Source organism: Panthera tigris, chromosome A2 (assembly GCF_018350195.1).
Source record: "Panthera tigris isolate Pti1 chromosome A2, P.tigris_Pti1_mat1.1, whole genome shotgun sequence".
NCBI lineage: Eukaryota > Metazoa > Chordata > Mammalia > Carnivora > Felidae > Panthera > Panthera tigris.
This window is the reverse complement of record NC_056661.1, coordinates 38331999-38346807: the sequence shown is the minus strand read 5'-3', so window position 1 is coordinate 38346807 and position 14809 is coordinate 38331999. Positions and strand designations below refer to the sequence as shown.

General features: G+C 41.9%; 1 protein-coding gene across 5 annotated transcripts in view; it reads left to right on the top strand.

Moving 5' to 3' along the window:
- The window catches only part of FOXP1 (forkhead box P1), a 455797-nt gene that overhangs the window by 217882 nt on the left and 223106 nt on the right, over positions 1-14809 (top strand). For 4 of the 5 annotated variants that reach the window (XM_042979417.1, XM_042979412.1, XM_042979414.1 and 1 more), the window contains one exon: positions 4691-4884. In XM_042979417.1, the coding sequence (XP_042835351.1) occupies positions 4702-4884 (183 nt within the window). In that variant the 5' untranslated portion in view covers positions 4691-4701. The remainder of the gene's footprint in view (positions 1-4690; positions 4885-14809) is intronic. The other variant, XM_042979416.1, reaches the window with a different exon arrangement.

Below are 14809 nucleotides of genomic sequence, written 5' to 3'. Positions count from 1 at the left end.
CACGGAGTCTAACCGATGATGTTCGGTGATTCCAAATTACAAAAATTCACATCGTCTCTCCATTCTTAGAGTTACTGTCTTCCTCCTTCCCTCCTTCTCATCCCTCAGTCTGTCCCTCCTTCCTTCTCACTTCTCCTCCTTCCCCTTCTCTGTCCCTCCCTCCCCAACCCCCTTCCTCTTTTCATTTCCCTCTCTTCCTTTCCAGGAGCTTCTCTTAGCTCTTCAAACGCATTCCATTTTCCTTCTTTCATGGCACATGATGAACAATGAGAAAGAGGATCTTTCCTTTCGGACAGGAGGAGAACCACGTCATCTCTGGCATCATTTTCCTAAAAAGTGATTTCACCATTAACTTCTGTTCTCTTCTCCCCATAGAAGTAGAAATACATTTTACAAAACTATGTTTAGTTTAATTTACACATCCTTTCATGAACAGACCAAGTTCTTTAAGGGCATTTATTCTGCTTCATATAAATAATTGATCAGCCGAGTTAATTTACTTCTGCCTGACTTGGTCAACCTTAATTAACTGCCCTGGAATCGAGACTGAACTTTTTGTTAGCTTAAAACCTTTCACAAGCATATGATAACAAGGGCTTTGTTTTTCCCTAAATTTTCAGCATCAACACTGTAACCAAGGAAATAATCATAATAATAAAGCATTGCTTTAATTTACTATAAATACATTGGCCTAGACCTTATGAATTTTCCAGAATACTTCCAGAGTATGCTCTGTTGGCAACGACAATAAATAAGCATGCTAAACTCTGTTCTTACCCCTTTCTGCATGTTCCTTCAGCACAAAAATCGATCTTTTGAAATCAGTAGCTCTGTCATGTTTCCAGGCAAGACAAGAAGTGGCCATTCTGGCTGCTTAAGCTTTCTGACATCCATAGGATTGCAGCATCAGCCTTCTTAGGGTTGTGGTGAATGGATCCTATGTGACTTAAACAGACGCAGCTCATTCAGAGGAAGCCAGAGGAGGATTTGTCTTTGCGTCTGGAGGGGCTTGTTGGTGGCTACGGGGTGGTCGTGTCTTCTAGGTACATGCTTTCATGTCCATGCACTTAGGATGATTGTGGATCATTTCTTGTTCTCGATTCGCTGTGGAGTAAAGCAGCTCGTTGGGCACAGGGAGTCCCAGAGGGAAGTGGAGGTGATACAGACTGAGGGTCTGTGACAGCTTCCCTCTAAGAAAAGAGGGTTTGGCATTAGAGAACACACACGCCTCTCCTGTACGTTGACCTGCTTTCAAATGTGATGCTCAAATTGTAAAACTCAATAGAAGAAGACAAATAACGTTGTTTGCTAAAGAATGCCGACACTTTCATCTTTGTATTTTAATGCTTTTCTGTGTCCACCTGCCAGCTTCCTACTGTCTTTGTGGGGATTAGTTTTCTTTTCATCGATTTACTAATTCACTGCCCTGCACAGGACTTTGCAAACGGGGAATTCTCTGGCACTTATCGAATGGTCAAATTCATGTCTGAAATGGGAAATTATTATGGCTGCATCTTTTCCTTGACCCGCTGAGCTTTAGTTTTCTTATCTGTAAAATGGGGGTAAACTTCACCTGCCTTTTCCTCCCTGATGGACTCGTTACGAGTTTGAAAAGTACCTCAGAGAGCCTGGTAGTTTGTGAAGTGCTGTACAGACATAAAGCCTTATTAAATGGCTTGGAACATTCCATAGAAAGAAGTATTGCCAGCCCAGATATTGTTAGAAATGTTCTTAGACATCGACACTCCTAATTTTTCACATGTGCTTTTCAAAAAGCTGTTTTCTCCTGATTGGTGTGGGAGATTATGGGAAATTTTAAATCTTGCAACCTACATACTACTGTTAGCACTTGACTAATTAAGGACATCCTCAGACCAAAATAATCCTTTATGCAATTTCGGTCCCAATGCCTGCACTCTCACAGACCCGATTTGCAAGCCAAGTTGCTTGGCACGATGCCTGCAAAACTTCTCCTGGAGGACTTGGCAGTCTTCTTAGAACTGCGTAGAGCAAAACCTTCTCATCAAATTGTGGATTGGAGATTGTTCTTAATCCACCCACCACCACGGTGTCAAACCAAGGAAACAGAACCAGGGCCAGTCTCTTAGACACCTGTTCTGAGGTCAAGCGTCCCGATGGCCACAGGCTTTGAAAGCAGTCTTCTTCCTGTATCTCTGCTCCCCGGGGACCTGACATCTGGCTAAATATGCCCCATTTTCTGAGGGCAGGTAGAGATTTTTTGTAAGCAGTGTTTTTCTCTTTTGTCTTTTACTCCCTATTCCCTGATATGAAATGTACAGGCCTTGCAGAAAGTTAAAAAAAAAGTTTGTTTTTTCTTTAGGTATGCTTGTGACATACCCTAAGAATTCAGTGAATTTCCTTGTTAACTACTGTTAAGACCACCATTTTCTCCCTTAAATACCTAACCACTGTCTTTTCCTTTGTTTCTATACAAATGGGCATGTTTGTGAAACAGAAACTGAAACATTGGAGGGGGTACAAAAAAAAAAAATCCTCGCTGTGACAAATTAATTCCTTTTTTGGCAACGAACAAGGTGCTCGCACGCCTGGTTCTTATATCTTAGAGAAACTTTTATTTGTATTTTTGATAGATTTTACGCTCTACGGACAGTAAAGATATGAATGCACTCTTTAAAGGACTCTCATTACTGGAAAGTCTGATCTAAGGAGAAGAGAGTGAATCAGCTGTTGCTTCTGACTTTGTTTCCCACCTGTTAACAAAAAATGCCATTCTTAATCCCCTTCAGGACTGAATTAACTTTAAAAAATAAGTCCTCTGGGTTTATGAAGTTTGTACTCAAGTTGGATCATACCATGCACTGAAAGGAAATGAAGAAAGATGTCAGTTTTTCTGCTTTTAATTTTTCATTAGATTTTCATGGAAGTCTATAGAAAAGGGATTTAACCCAACCTCTGGCAAGAGGGCAGCCTCCTGTAAAGATGTCCCAGGTATTTTAATTTCCCTGTTGTCACCTATTTCATGTGGAGGGGAGGAGTCTGTAACGCTGGTTAATAATATTGTCTTTCCATGATGCAAAAATATTTGTGTTGGAAGTTTTCAGCCCTTTTATCCGAGGTTGGTATTTCACATTAAAGTTTTAATATTCAGACATTTCTCAGCTCTGATGTTTGAACTGTCAAGCCCGTTAGTGACTGTTGTTTTTCCTGTTCAAAGTCCTAGTCTCTGAATTTGGAGTACGACCCTGCCATTTCCATTGTTTGCTCCCCACTGCACCTCAGCTTTAGGAAAAGACATGGTTAAGAACTTTGACACCAGACTGAACTTGTTTAAATCTTGATTGCACCATAGCTAGCTGAGATTTATGCTGGGCAAATGAAAATAGTTCTCAGGGAGCCCTAGTTTTCTCATGTGCAAACTAGAGATACCAGTTGCATTCAGAAGGAAATTGGTGAATATACATAAATCAGCTGCAGGAGGGCTTGGTCCAACACTGGTGATCAATCGATGGTAATAATTGGTACTAGTAAATATTATTCTGTATCTTTTGTCATCATCAGACGCCTTTGCTGAGAGCTGAATTGGCTGCCTAGGAGAATGGTTTTGTACCTAGAGAGTAACTAGGCAGAATGTGGACTGTATTTGCATGCAGTTGATATCCTCTGGGTACTTACACCTTGTACTATATATATATATATATATATATATATATATATATGTACACATATATATATACACATATATATATATATATGGTGTTATATATATATGTGTGTGTGTATATATATATACACACACACACACACACACACACACACACACATATATATACACATATATATATGTGCTTTTTATTAGACATTTTGTACTTTCAAATTCAGACTTTTTTTTTTCCTGGCCTGCCTAGGCCAGATTTTCTCCAAAGTAAATATAAGAAGGCCCAGACCTTTCAGGCCTTAAAACCAAACTCTAGAGGTTAGTAATCCAGCATGAGAAACACCTAACTTTGAATGGGATTTCTTAGGACAATTTTAACCATAGGACAATGATCAGAGTCTGAATTTATTTGGCTTCTGAGAAGTGGGGATTTTTTCTCCCTCAACGTGGACTATCTTACTGGAATGGCCCATTTTGAAGACTTTTCAGTACCTGAATGATTCCGAGGAGTACGAATCTTTAAATGTTCTTCGGCTTTTGACCCCTAAGGGTTTTCAGCTCGAATTACCTGGGGGGGGGGGGGGGGGGCCTCCCGGGGGTGTGTGTCAAGTCTTGATAGACTGAAGTTGGAGAAGATTCCTCCAGGAGTGTGGCATCCCCCCACAGAGCCCGCACGTAGTAAAATTTAACGTTACACCTAATATGCTGCGCAGAACGACTTTCTGGTTTTTGAGCAAAACATCGAGATACAGTCACAGAAATTTAACCATAAATCCTGAATTCACCCAGAAGTCTTCCCCGCCCAAGGGGAAAAAGCCTATTTAAAGGACCGCTTACGACTAAAACTTGAAGTTGGCCTGACACCTCCGTCCCCCCAAACCAGGGGACTCAGCCGCTGGCAGGGCCACACCGAGTGAAAGAAAATGACAACTGTTTACGGAGTTTGGCAGCGTGGAAGGAAGGCAGGGCCCTTCCCCTGGTGCACAACAACTGTTTTAACAGCTGCTTTTTTCTTTCTCCCCCGCCCCCCCCCCCCGAAAATCCCTCTCTCAGGTTTTTGAGTCATGATGCAAGAATCTGGGACTGAGACAAAAAGTAACGGTTCAGCCATCCAGAACGGGTCAAGCGGCGGCAACCACCTGCTCCCGTGCGCCGGGCTTCGCGAGGGGCGGTCCAACGGGGAGACGCCGGCCGCGGACGCGGGGGCGGCCGACCTCGCGCACGTGCAGCAGCAGCAGCAGCAGCAGGTACTGTGCCCGCGCCGCGCGCCCCCGGCGCCGCGCGCCCACACGCCCGCTCCCCTTCCGCGCCCGTGGGCCCGAGAGGCTGCTTCTCAAGCCCTTGGGAGTCCAGTGTTAACCGTTTTTAACAGTGAGATGGAGTGGACCCCCCGCCCCCCCCCGGCACCCCTCCCAGCCCGAACTGTGTGCGCCTGAAGGTGCCCTCCTTGCAATACAGTGAATCTTTTGGAGAGATGGATTCCCCGTGCTTGAATTAAAAAGTAATAATAATAAACAGGCGTATGAAGCCTTGTGAAGAAGGGCACAGATTAAGGGATCTAAGATTGAGTAGGTGAATAAGGAGAATAGAGACAGACGCAGGCAGGCATGGGTAGATAACAGGGGAAACACAGACCTAAGTGGAAGAGATGGCTTCCTGCTACCTGTAGCATTTAGGGGTGCGGGCCGCTGACGCATGTGGCTTGTGTACATGTGACAGTTGGTATGTGGCTAGATCCTGTTAATGTTTTCAATGACCTCTTATTGGTGGCTCCCCAAAATACATATAAATTGGGACATACTCATTGTTACATCCTTTGAAGGCATGTCAGTGGATATGATTAAATATTTCCAAATGGTAAAGGTGACCCAGGAAATGTGTTGTGTGGCCAAAGTGTGGAGGGAAATTCAAGTCAGTAAATAGCATCCACTCGAGGACAGGATTGTTTCTCCAGCGTCTCTTGGAATCAGGAAGTATGATTTATTTTTGTTAATAATGGATTGTTTTTGTTCCATCCTAGTCCTTGATTCGTTTATTCAGTACGTAGTTACGGTGCCTTTGCAAAAAGCTGAAAAAAGAATGATATGTCTTTGGGCCTTTCGGAAAGAAACAGAAATCGTTGGGGGATGAGGAGGAGGAAGGCGAACCTTTTCTCATACTATTTTCTTGGAATCTGTATTAGACAAGTAGAAGGGAATCCCTTTTTGTATTAGATTATATAGCCTTTGACAGACTCTCAACGTGTTTTGTTTTCTTCTTGCTAAGAATTTTTCAAAATACATAGAATCGTTACATAGAAGTTAGTGGCATCGATGTGAGACCATGGGACCTGCTGGGGGCAAGATAGACAATAGAGAAAAGAAAAGGGAACTGACAGACAAGCTGAGGTCTTAATTCAGAGGGCTTCGTCTGAGTGACTCGGCCTCTCCCACTGGCAGTCCACACCGTCTGTGCACGCACCTTGGGCATCCCATCAGCTGGGATTCATGATATATGTTGTCTGTAACGTTTATGCACTTAAATGAATTCAAATGGCTGGATTCTAACCACTGAGGTTCGCAAAAACTATGCTGAAATGGTAGAAAAGTATCCATGGATGTGCGTGTATCATGCACGTGGTGTTCTCAGATATTTCTGGTTATATTGAGAAGGAACAGTTGGTATTTTGGAGTGCCATTTTCTATGACCTTGCCCTACAGAGTCCAAGATCGCCTGGTTCATTATGGAGCAGCTGAGGTGGGGCTCTTGACCTATGTGGTGTGAATCCCACATACTTAGTATTTAAGGTACATTAAATACATGGGAAATTCACTTCTTCAGAGTTTTATATGAAGAACTGAAAATCATTTACTGTCTTAAAAGTAGTAAGTCAGCCAAAATCTCTACATCTATACCATCAACACACACACACTCATACACACACACACACACACACACCTACACCAATAACAGCAACAACACATTGGCCTCATAGACAGTTTTGAAAGTGCATTTTAACAGCATCTTCCGTAAAAAGCATCAGTAAAAATTATTCACATCTTTCCTCCTTATCTTGTCTGTGAGCACTTTGAAAAATAGGCTGTTCTATGTTATGGATGTCAAAACCTTTGATTGTACTTTGAGACTCTATGTAAATACTTTTTGTAACAATTTTACTTTTATTTGCTATTGATATGATTTAGGAAGAAACAAAGTAGTTGGGTTTATCATTGTGGCTAAAACCCCACATCTTGTGGTTCACAGGCCTTTTCAGTCTTGTAAAATAAAATACCGACAGCTGTGCGACCCCTTTGAGTATACAATGAGGTTCTTAACAGGTTGTTGGAGGACAAGAAAGTCTGTAGATGAAATGAGAAAAACACTACAGGGCTGAAAAAGTTTCGCGGGACTATCACCGTGTCTTTCCAGCCTAAAAACTGCAATAATGAAGTCCTTTTGAGAAATGTGAGGGTCCGCGTGATGGACTCGGGTTGTTTTCGTCATTCTTATTCTACAGGTTTTTACTTGAAGTGCGAATCCCAGCAGTGAGAAAATCACAGCCATGCTGAATTCATTACTGCGGTAGTCACACAAAACCACGGATAAAATTTCAATAACTGCAGGCCACAGTTGAGTAAACAGTTGCACTGAAATTTAATTCCTGTTGACTTTTCCCCCATTCCTCGCCAGGGGCACATTCTGATTCTGTAGCACAAAGACAACAGGGGTTACAGCTTTGATTAATGTAGGACAGTGGAAGAGAATTAGAACTGTAAGATATGTTAGAAGTCCATGGAACAAAAAGATGTGGCTTAAAAGGGCTTGGTATGAAAATGAGTTAATTATGCTGTGTGTAACACTGAATGTTATAGGATTTTCCAGTTGCACCAGTGCAATCGTTGATGATGTAGGGAGAATTTTTACCTAGTGCCAGGACTTTAAATAAACGCAAGCCTTTCCATGTTTGATTCTTATTACCAAAGATAATTACAAATGATAGCAAGTGCCCTTTCAGAATGGAGAGCTTTCACAAAGATTAGCTGTGGAAGGAGTGACTTCTAGACTGGGATTGGTCTGTAGGTTGGCTAAATTAGGTCCAAACAGGATAGTTAAAAAAAAAAAAAAAAAAAAAAAGTTCATAGCTGACAACCTCGAAAGGTGGCGGGAATCTGGCTTTTCCATCTTCTCTTGAAAAATCAGAAGATCTGGTGACCATAGACCATTATACCTACAAGGGCAACAGTTGTTCAGGGATGAATTGGTCCTCAAGTCAGGGAACCTGCAGCCCTCCAGTCCGCCCCAGCTCCCATCTAGCAACAACGCTCCTTCGTGGCCCTTTAGGCCTTGGAGTTGGTGGTTCCGCGGGATGCCATCATCACTCAGAAGCCATCACCCAGGGAGAGGTGCTGCCGTTAGCTGGCCGAGTCCACCAACACACTCCCAACCCGTCCTCCTTCCTCAGAACTAAATGTATTATCTCTGTACTGTTTCAAGTCGACTTCTATCCAGGCCATGAAACTATTAGAACAATAGATTTCTAATAATGTAATTTGATAGACTTTCTGAACATTTCTTTTAGCCACCGGGTAATTCTTCACCCGATACCATAACTGCCTCTTATTTCCTATTATGCCTTCCCCCCATCCCCGGGTCTGTAAAAGTTCCATATCGGAGATGCACTACTCCATTAGGAAACTCGGCAACAAATACTATTACCAATTACTAAAGTTTTTTTTTTCTCCTAAAGAAAGGATTTTAAAATGTCCAGAGCAATTTCATAAACTGTGTGGATTAATGCGTTTTAAAAGTCTTGAATTTTAGAAAGCAGAATTTTATTTCCATATTGCTGCAAATGAGAGCTTTTTCAGATAAGCATATTACATAGAGCATAATGTTTAGAAGTTTCTCCATATACAGCATATGCTGTCAGGTCAATTAACAGAATGCATACTAGAAAATGTTTATTCAATAAAAATGAATAGCTGTTAAATAAAACAGCTATTTCTTAACAACATTCCATTTAATGATGGGGTTTTTTTTTTGGGTACCACCTGGCAGTTTTATTGTCTGAAAATCAGTATAGAGAGAGCTTTGGTTGCTGTGGTTTTGAGGTGTGGCCATTGTTTTATAGGAGGAGGGCAGTTTAGAAGTAGTCTGTGAGAAAAACGTTAAAAAATAGATAAACCATATATGGGAATTGAATATAGATTCTTCAGAGAGTGTGAGTCAGGGAAGTATTTGTTTCATCCATAGACATTGGTCCTTTGACATTTGCCATGAGGGTTTGGACCTTTTGGCCCTAAAGATGCATACGTGCCATCAGCGCATGTGTATATGTACATGTTTCCTGTTAATAATGTAAAAGAAAGAGAGAAAACACCGAATGAGCGCTGAGGAGTTAAGAGAGGTGTAAAGGGCAGGTATCTTCTGAAAGAAGCATCATGAGAGGGAAGAAGGATTTGTCGGGTCGTGTTTTGCCAGTGAGTCACTGCGCAGGGCCAGAGAAGCTCTGAGAAACAGCGTGAGTGTCAGAGAGCTCAAGAAGGAAATCTGGCTGTGGACATTCACAGGGGATATGGAAAATACAGTGTCAGAGAGGCACGGGAGAATCACAAGTCGATAGCCTGGGGTCCTCAGGATATGAGAAAACAAACTGTAATGACCAGGGTGTGAACACTTGAGCCTAAGCTGTTATATGGCCATTGAAAATTCCTCTCTTGACTTTCAAAATGGCAGAATGAATTTCTCCTTCATTTTGTTCTTGTTACTGAAATGACTAGTGGATACTGAGCAAAAGAGGGCCGTTGTCCTGCCAACATTTTTCAGATTTCAGTGCCTCTGTGAAAAACAGCGCCTGGAAGAAGTATCTGTCCGTGTTGGGATGGGCGGTGAGCTCGCATAAAAGAAAACATTTCTGTGCTTCTCATTCTTCCCCATATTCCTTTGTGGGAACAGTGCTGCCTTTACAGTGGCCATCACTCTCCTTGTTCCTCCCTCTACAGAGGGAGGCCCAAGTGATTAGCTGTGGATTGGTATGAAGGCCAGGTCGCAGTGGCCACTTGGGCCTTACCATTCTTCTCTTTGCAAAACGTTGCTCTATTAACATTGTTAGGAATGCCCCGAAGTGGCCTTTTGCATTGTAGCTGCCAGGGACTGTGTCTGAAAGGAGGGTCTTTTGATGCCATTGGAAGGGAAAAGATAGTCAGCATTTCTGTGTCTGACAATGGAAGCTTCTGGAAGGGAGTGTAGAAGAAGGTATTATTAATATTTCTTAAGTTCCCTCCTTGGTGCAGGTACTGTGATACGGGCTAGCCCTTTCCTTCACCGGTGGGTGAAAATTCAAACCCTTATTTTAAAGGGCTCACTCTTCCAAGATATATTCTTGTTTGAACACAATGTGGAGTTCAAATATTACAGAAATTACTGATGATGAAAAACGTATAGTAGGAATCAGTGCCACCAAAATGTTAGCGCAGACCACACGAACAAATTGAGATAAAACTGAGACAGGGATTCAGATAATTGTGACCAATAAAGAAAATGCTGCCCCAACAGTAAGAGATTCCCCCCTTTTCTCAATTCCTTTTTGTGGCTATTTCTGGAAAAGGCCTTTTTCACCCTGAATGCTAAATTTAGTTCTCTACTCCTTGAGTTTGGACCTCCCTCTCATCAAAATATTGTCAAAGATGTATGTAACTTGTGATGTGAGCCCTGTATGAAATCCTTTCAAGTTTCGATTACTAAACAGTTGTGTGTCATTAATTTCTCCGCTGAAAGTTAAGCTGGCATGAGAAACAACAAAAAGCAAGCCATGTGCATAAGAGAGCCTGGGAATAGAACCCCAGATGCCACATTTTGTCATGAGAGAAGTGTACCCTCTGGACTTTAAGCTGAGGCGTCACTACTTTGAGCAGGTAATTTTAAGCCCTGACCTGTGAGCCAATAATAATAATAATAATAATAATAATAATAATAATAATAATAATAAACAGCAACAACAACAATAATGCCACCGCCCTCTATCTCTTGTCTGATCAGAAATCTCTTTTTGAACTTTCTGGAGGTGTGACTTTAATGGTAATTTGATGACAGATTAGCTAGCGTTGTTTTGCACAACTGGCAGGCTCCTATCTGTTCTCTGAAGGCAAGGAACCTACTTTGCTGTTTTGCAACTGCTTGTGCTTATTGACAAGTGGTGCTGACCAGGCAGAATTGGTATGTTTGTATAACGTAAACCTATAACTCCACTGATGGAGTCGAGTGTCCTTTTAGGTAGTGCATAGATTACTTGATAAAAAGGGTTATGAGGTGACTGCTTTTATGACAAAGTAGAATAGCAATATAAATGCGAGTGCTAGATGGAGCCACCAAAGGGAAGTTTATACAGGGAATTGAACCCCCTATTAGAAAGTTTCTTTTCATCACTTGCTCTTTGAACTCCAATCTATTGTAATTATGAAGTGTTACTTGTAACATTCCAGAGACCCTTCGCTAAATACTGTGTTTGATTTGCTTCAGAGAAATACAACCACATTTTTTTTTTCCTTTCACCTCTGCAAGACAATGTGGCGGAGAGAGTTTCACGTACTCACCTGGCCTCAGCTTTGTTCCACGTGAGCTAATAAACGTGCTGCCCTGGAAAATACCTTGCTAACCTTGTCTCTTAGCTTTGGAGTTCTTGAAATTCATTTGTTCATTTGTTGCACCTTCTTTGATTTGACTGATCTGCGTGGTGCGTGCCTGTGTGTAAGGAGTCAGCACAGACACCAGCAAAGCAAATTTGGGGTACAGCCTGAAATGCAAGGATGGGAGCTTTGGGAAGGTGGTTCCAAGGTTATCTGGGGTCAGCTTGCTGGAGGCTTGGGTTTCTAAAATGGGGGAGGTTTCTAAGCAGTGAAGAGAGGCCATTCAAGGGGAGGGGTGCTGAAGGTAAATTAGAGGGTTGGGGCTGGCCTGGCTTGGAAGCAAAGAGATCCCTGAGAGATGAGTAGCATCCACAAGGCTCTTGCAGTTGGTCCAGAATTTAGTAATGGGCACTAGACCTCACCTCATTTCATTGAGGGCTCGCTTTTACTGATCACCCGTCCCCCCTTGCCCTTGCATTTCTCCTCCTACATTTGAATCCCTTGGTCAGCTTTAAGCCCCACAAGGGCAGGGATGGCCCTTCCTCATTCCCTGATGTTCCCCAACACACAGCACAGGACCTGACATAGAGCAGTTCTTTGACAGACTCCGTGAGTGAATGAAATAGGAAGAGAAGGGAAGGCCGTGGCCACAAGAGAGCGTTGAGGGGCGTGTGAGAAAATCAACAGGGCCTTTTGAATTAGATGTGAAAACATTGAGCAGCGGCAGTTATGAGGGGTAGGTCACCATTTCCCATGTGAATGACTGGCAAAATGGTGGCATCAGGGAACAGAAGAGAAAAAAGAAGGGCATCGAGGAGAATCCATGTATGTTCCTTTCCTACCTGTCACTGTTTGGTTATTGTGCTATGATAAAGCACAAATGTAATTTGTAAGAAGGGAATGGACTTATTTTGGAAAGTTCTTTTTTTTTTTTTTTTAAGGCTATTTAAAATAACAACAGCATCCTTTCCTATCACTAAAACTCACTATTTTGATTGTGTATGTTTGTTTGTATTTATTTGCATCAAGCATTTTCCCTTTAGCCTTTGCCAGGTACTAATGAGTATATCTTCCAAAAGTCACATGGGGAATGCTGATAAACCGCTTGTGTCCCTATTGATCATGGGACGGACTTAATCTCTTTTGGAGAACAAAACTACAAAGTTAGATCTTTGATAAAGTCTCCTTCATATTGACACAAGCTTCTTAGAATGAATTTGTTTTTTAAGGTGAAAGGGGGTGTATGTTGTGTTTCTTTTGTTGGAAAAATACAATGTGTCCTTATTAAGCAGCTGGTGTTATCAGCAGACTCATTGACAGGGTGTAGATTCAACTGCTTAGGGATGTCAGGGCCTTGTTTGTGTGTTTAAGTTGAGCCCTGGATAGAGGCAGATGGGGGGAAGGAAGCTCTGTTGTCTTTAATCCTTCTGTGAGAATGTTTTCCAGTCTCTTCTGCCTAACAGGGGTAGGATTTTGTAAAGGTGGTAACCCTAAGGTTCTCCTTGAATTAACCCTTTTTAGCCCTATTTTTAGACTGCTCCTTTTCAACTGTACCCAAAATAAAATTAACTTCCTGACGTAGATTCGTCTCCCGCAAAGCTTCTCCAAGTAGACTATTTGTCACACAATTCATCATCCACACAAGCGCAAGGAATCGTCAGTATCACCGCTGCTTGTCAGAAGAGGCAAAGTGGCAGCTGGTCCAAAATCCGTGTTTTTATCACTGTACCTTCTCCTCTCACCCCCAACTCCCCTGTCTCCACGTTGAAGGGAAGGTGACATGATGTCTTCTGAGTCATTCAAATCCAATAACTTTTAATCTGAAGGTTAAGTAGTGAGATATAAACTAAGAGATGATAATATCAATTTTATGTTCACTGAAGGGCACAATATACCTCTTTCTAGTAGAGGGAAAATTGTGCGTAAAATGTCTTTTGCTTTTCAACAGCAGAGCCATATATGTGTCTCAGAGCCAAAGGGAGAAAGAGTTTTGGAAAAATTTAATAAAATAATATGTAACATCCTGAAACAGGGCAGAAGTGGCCTTTTATGAGTATAATGATTAAGTATTAATTTTTCAAGGTTGCATGGTAAGACGCAGTTCCATTTTTATAGCCTCTTGTATTGACTCTTGTTATCCTGCATACGAACCCAACAACCTTTTACAAGGTTAAAGACTGGGAGAGAATGACATAATGCTCATTCTTTCCTGACTATTTTGGATCCTAATATGTATGATAAATAATACCGTGATAATATTGCTTACCTTGCCTCATTTTTTTTATCCTACTCATGATATTTCCATTTCAACTCAATAGGCATTCAACATCCAAAAGTAGTAAGTGAAAATGTCTTTACGTGCATTTTTATTATATTCTGATTATCTCATTGGATATACACTCCTCTTACCAACTCAGAGCTCGTGCTGGGTATTACATGTGTATGTCGCGTGCATTTACAGATACACTGACTTTGTCATGAATGTGTTCGGAGAGGGAAAGGCATCATGCATAAGCTGACTATGTGACGTTCACAATTATGATTGTCACAGTTATATTCTGGAAATATTTCAGACTTGTCTCAGGCATTTGTTCAGTACCTTGACTGGGCAGGTTCTAGGTACAAAGTGCTGTGTTAAACCTGCAAACTGTACCAGGGTTGGGGAGCTAAGCCACAAGGCCAAACTAAATCAGACGGCCACCTATCTTTTTATTTTTTTATTTTTATTTAAAAAAAATTTTTTTTTTTAACGTTTATTTATTTTTGAGACAGAGAGAGACAGAGCATGAATGGGCGAGGGGCAGAGAGAGAGGGAGACACAGAATCGAAAACAGGCTCCAGGCTCCGAGCCATCAGCCCAGAGCCCGACGCGGGGCTCGAACTCACGGACCGTGAGATCGTGACCTGAGCTGAAGTCAGACGCTTAACCGACTGCGCCACCCAGGCGCCCCCATCTATCTTTTTAAAGAAAGGTTTTGTTGACATTTATTGAGCACTGTGGTATTCTATTTCTTCGCCTCGTGCTATCTCATTTAATTCTCCGAGGGACCCAATGAGGTATTTTGTTTGTTTGCAGCGTGCTATCTCATTTCCTTCTCCGAGGGACCCCATTTTAGTAAACAGACTCAGAACATTTAAGGATCTCGTGGAAGAAGAAAGAAAGAGCTAGAAAGAGTCAAGAGCAGGGGGTGGGGGGAGGACTTGTCTGCTGTTGAGTTCCTGGATCCACTTGTTCATGCTGTTTGCTTGCTCACCTGCCTTTTTTTGTGGTGTGTCTGTTCAGCCCTTCCTTGAAGAGTTGAGATTTAGTAAATTCCCTTCTTGGACTTAAAAAAAAAAAGAAAAAAAAAGTTTTATTGAAACACCACCATCTCTCTTGCTTTACCGTTGTCTGTATAGCTGCTTTCTTCCTACCGCAGAAGAGGTGAATTATTGCGACAGTGAATGGCTAGCTCACAAAACCTGAAATACTTCTCACTTGGCCCTTTCTAGAAAAAGTTTCTTGACCCCTGAATTAGTAAATGGCAAATGTGGCAAGAGTTACCTTCCAGAACCATCTCTTCTTTTT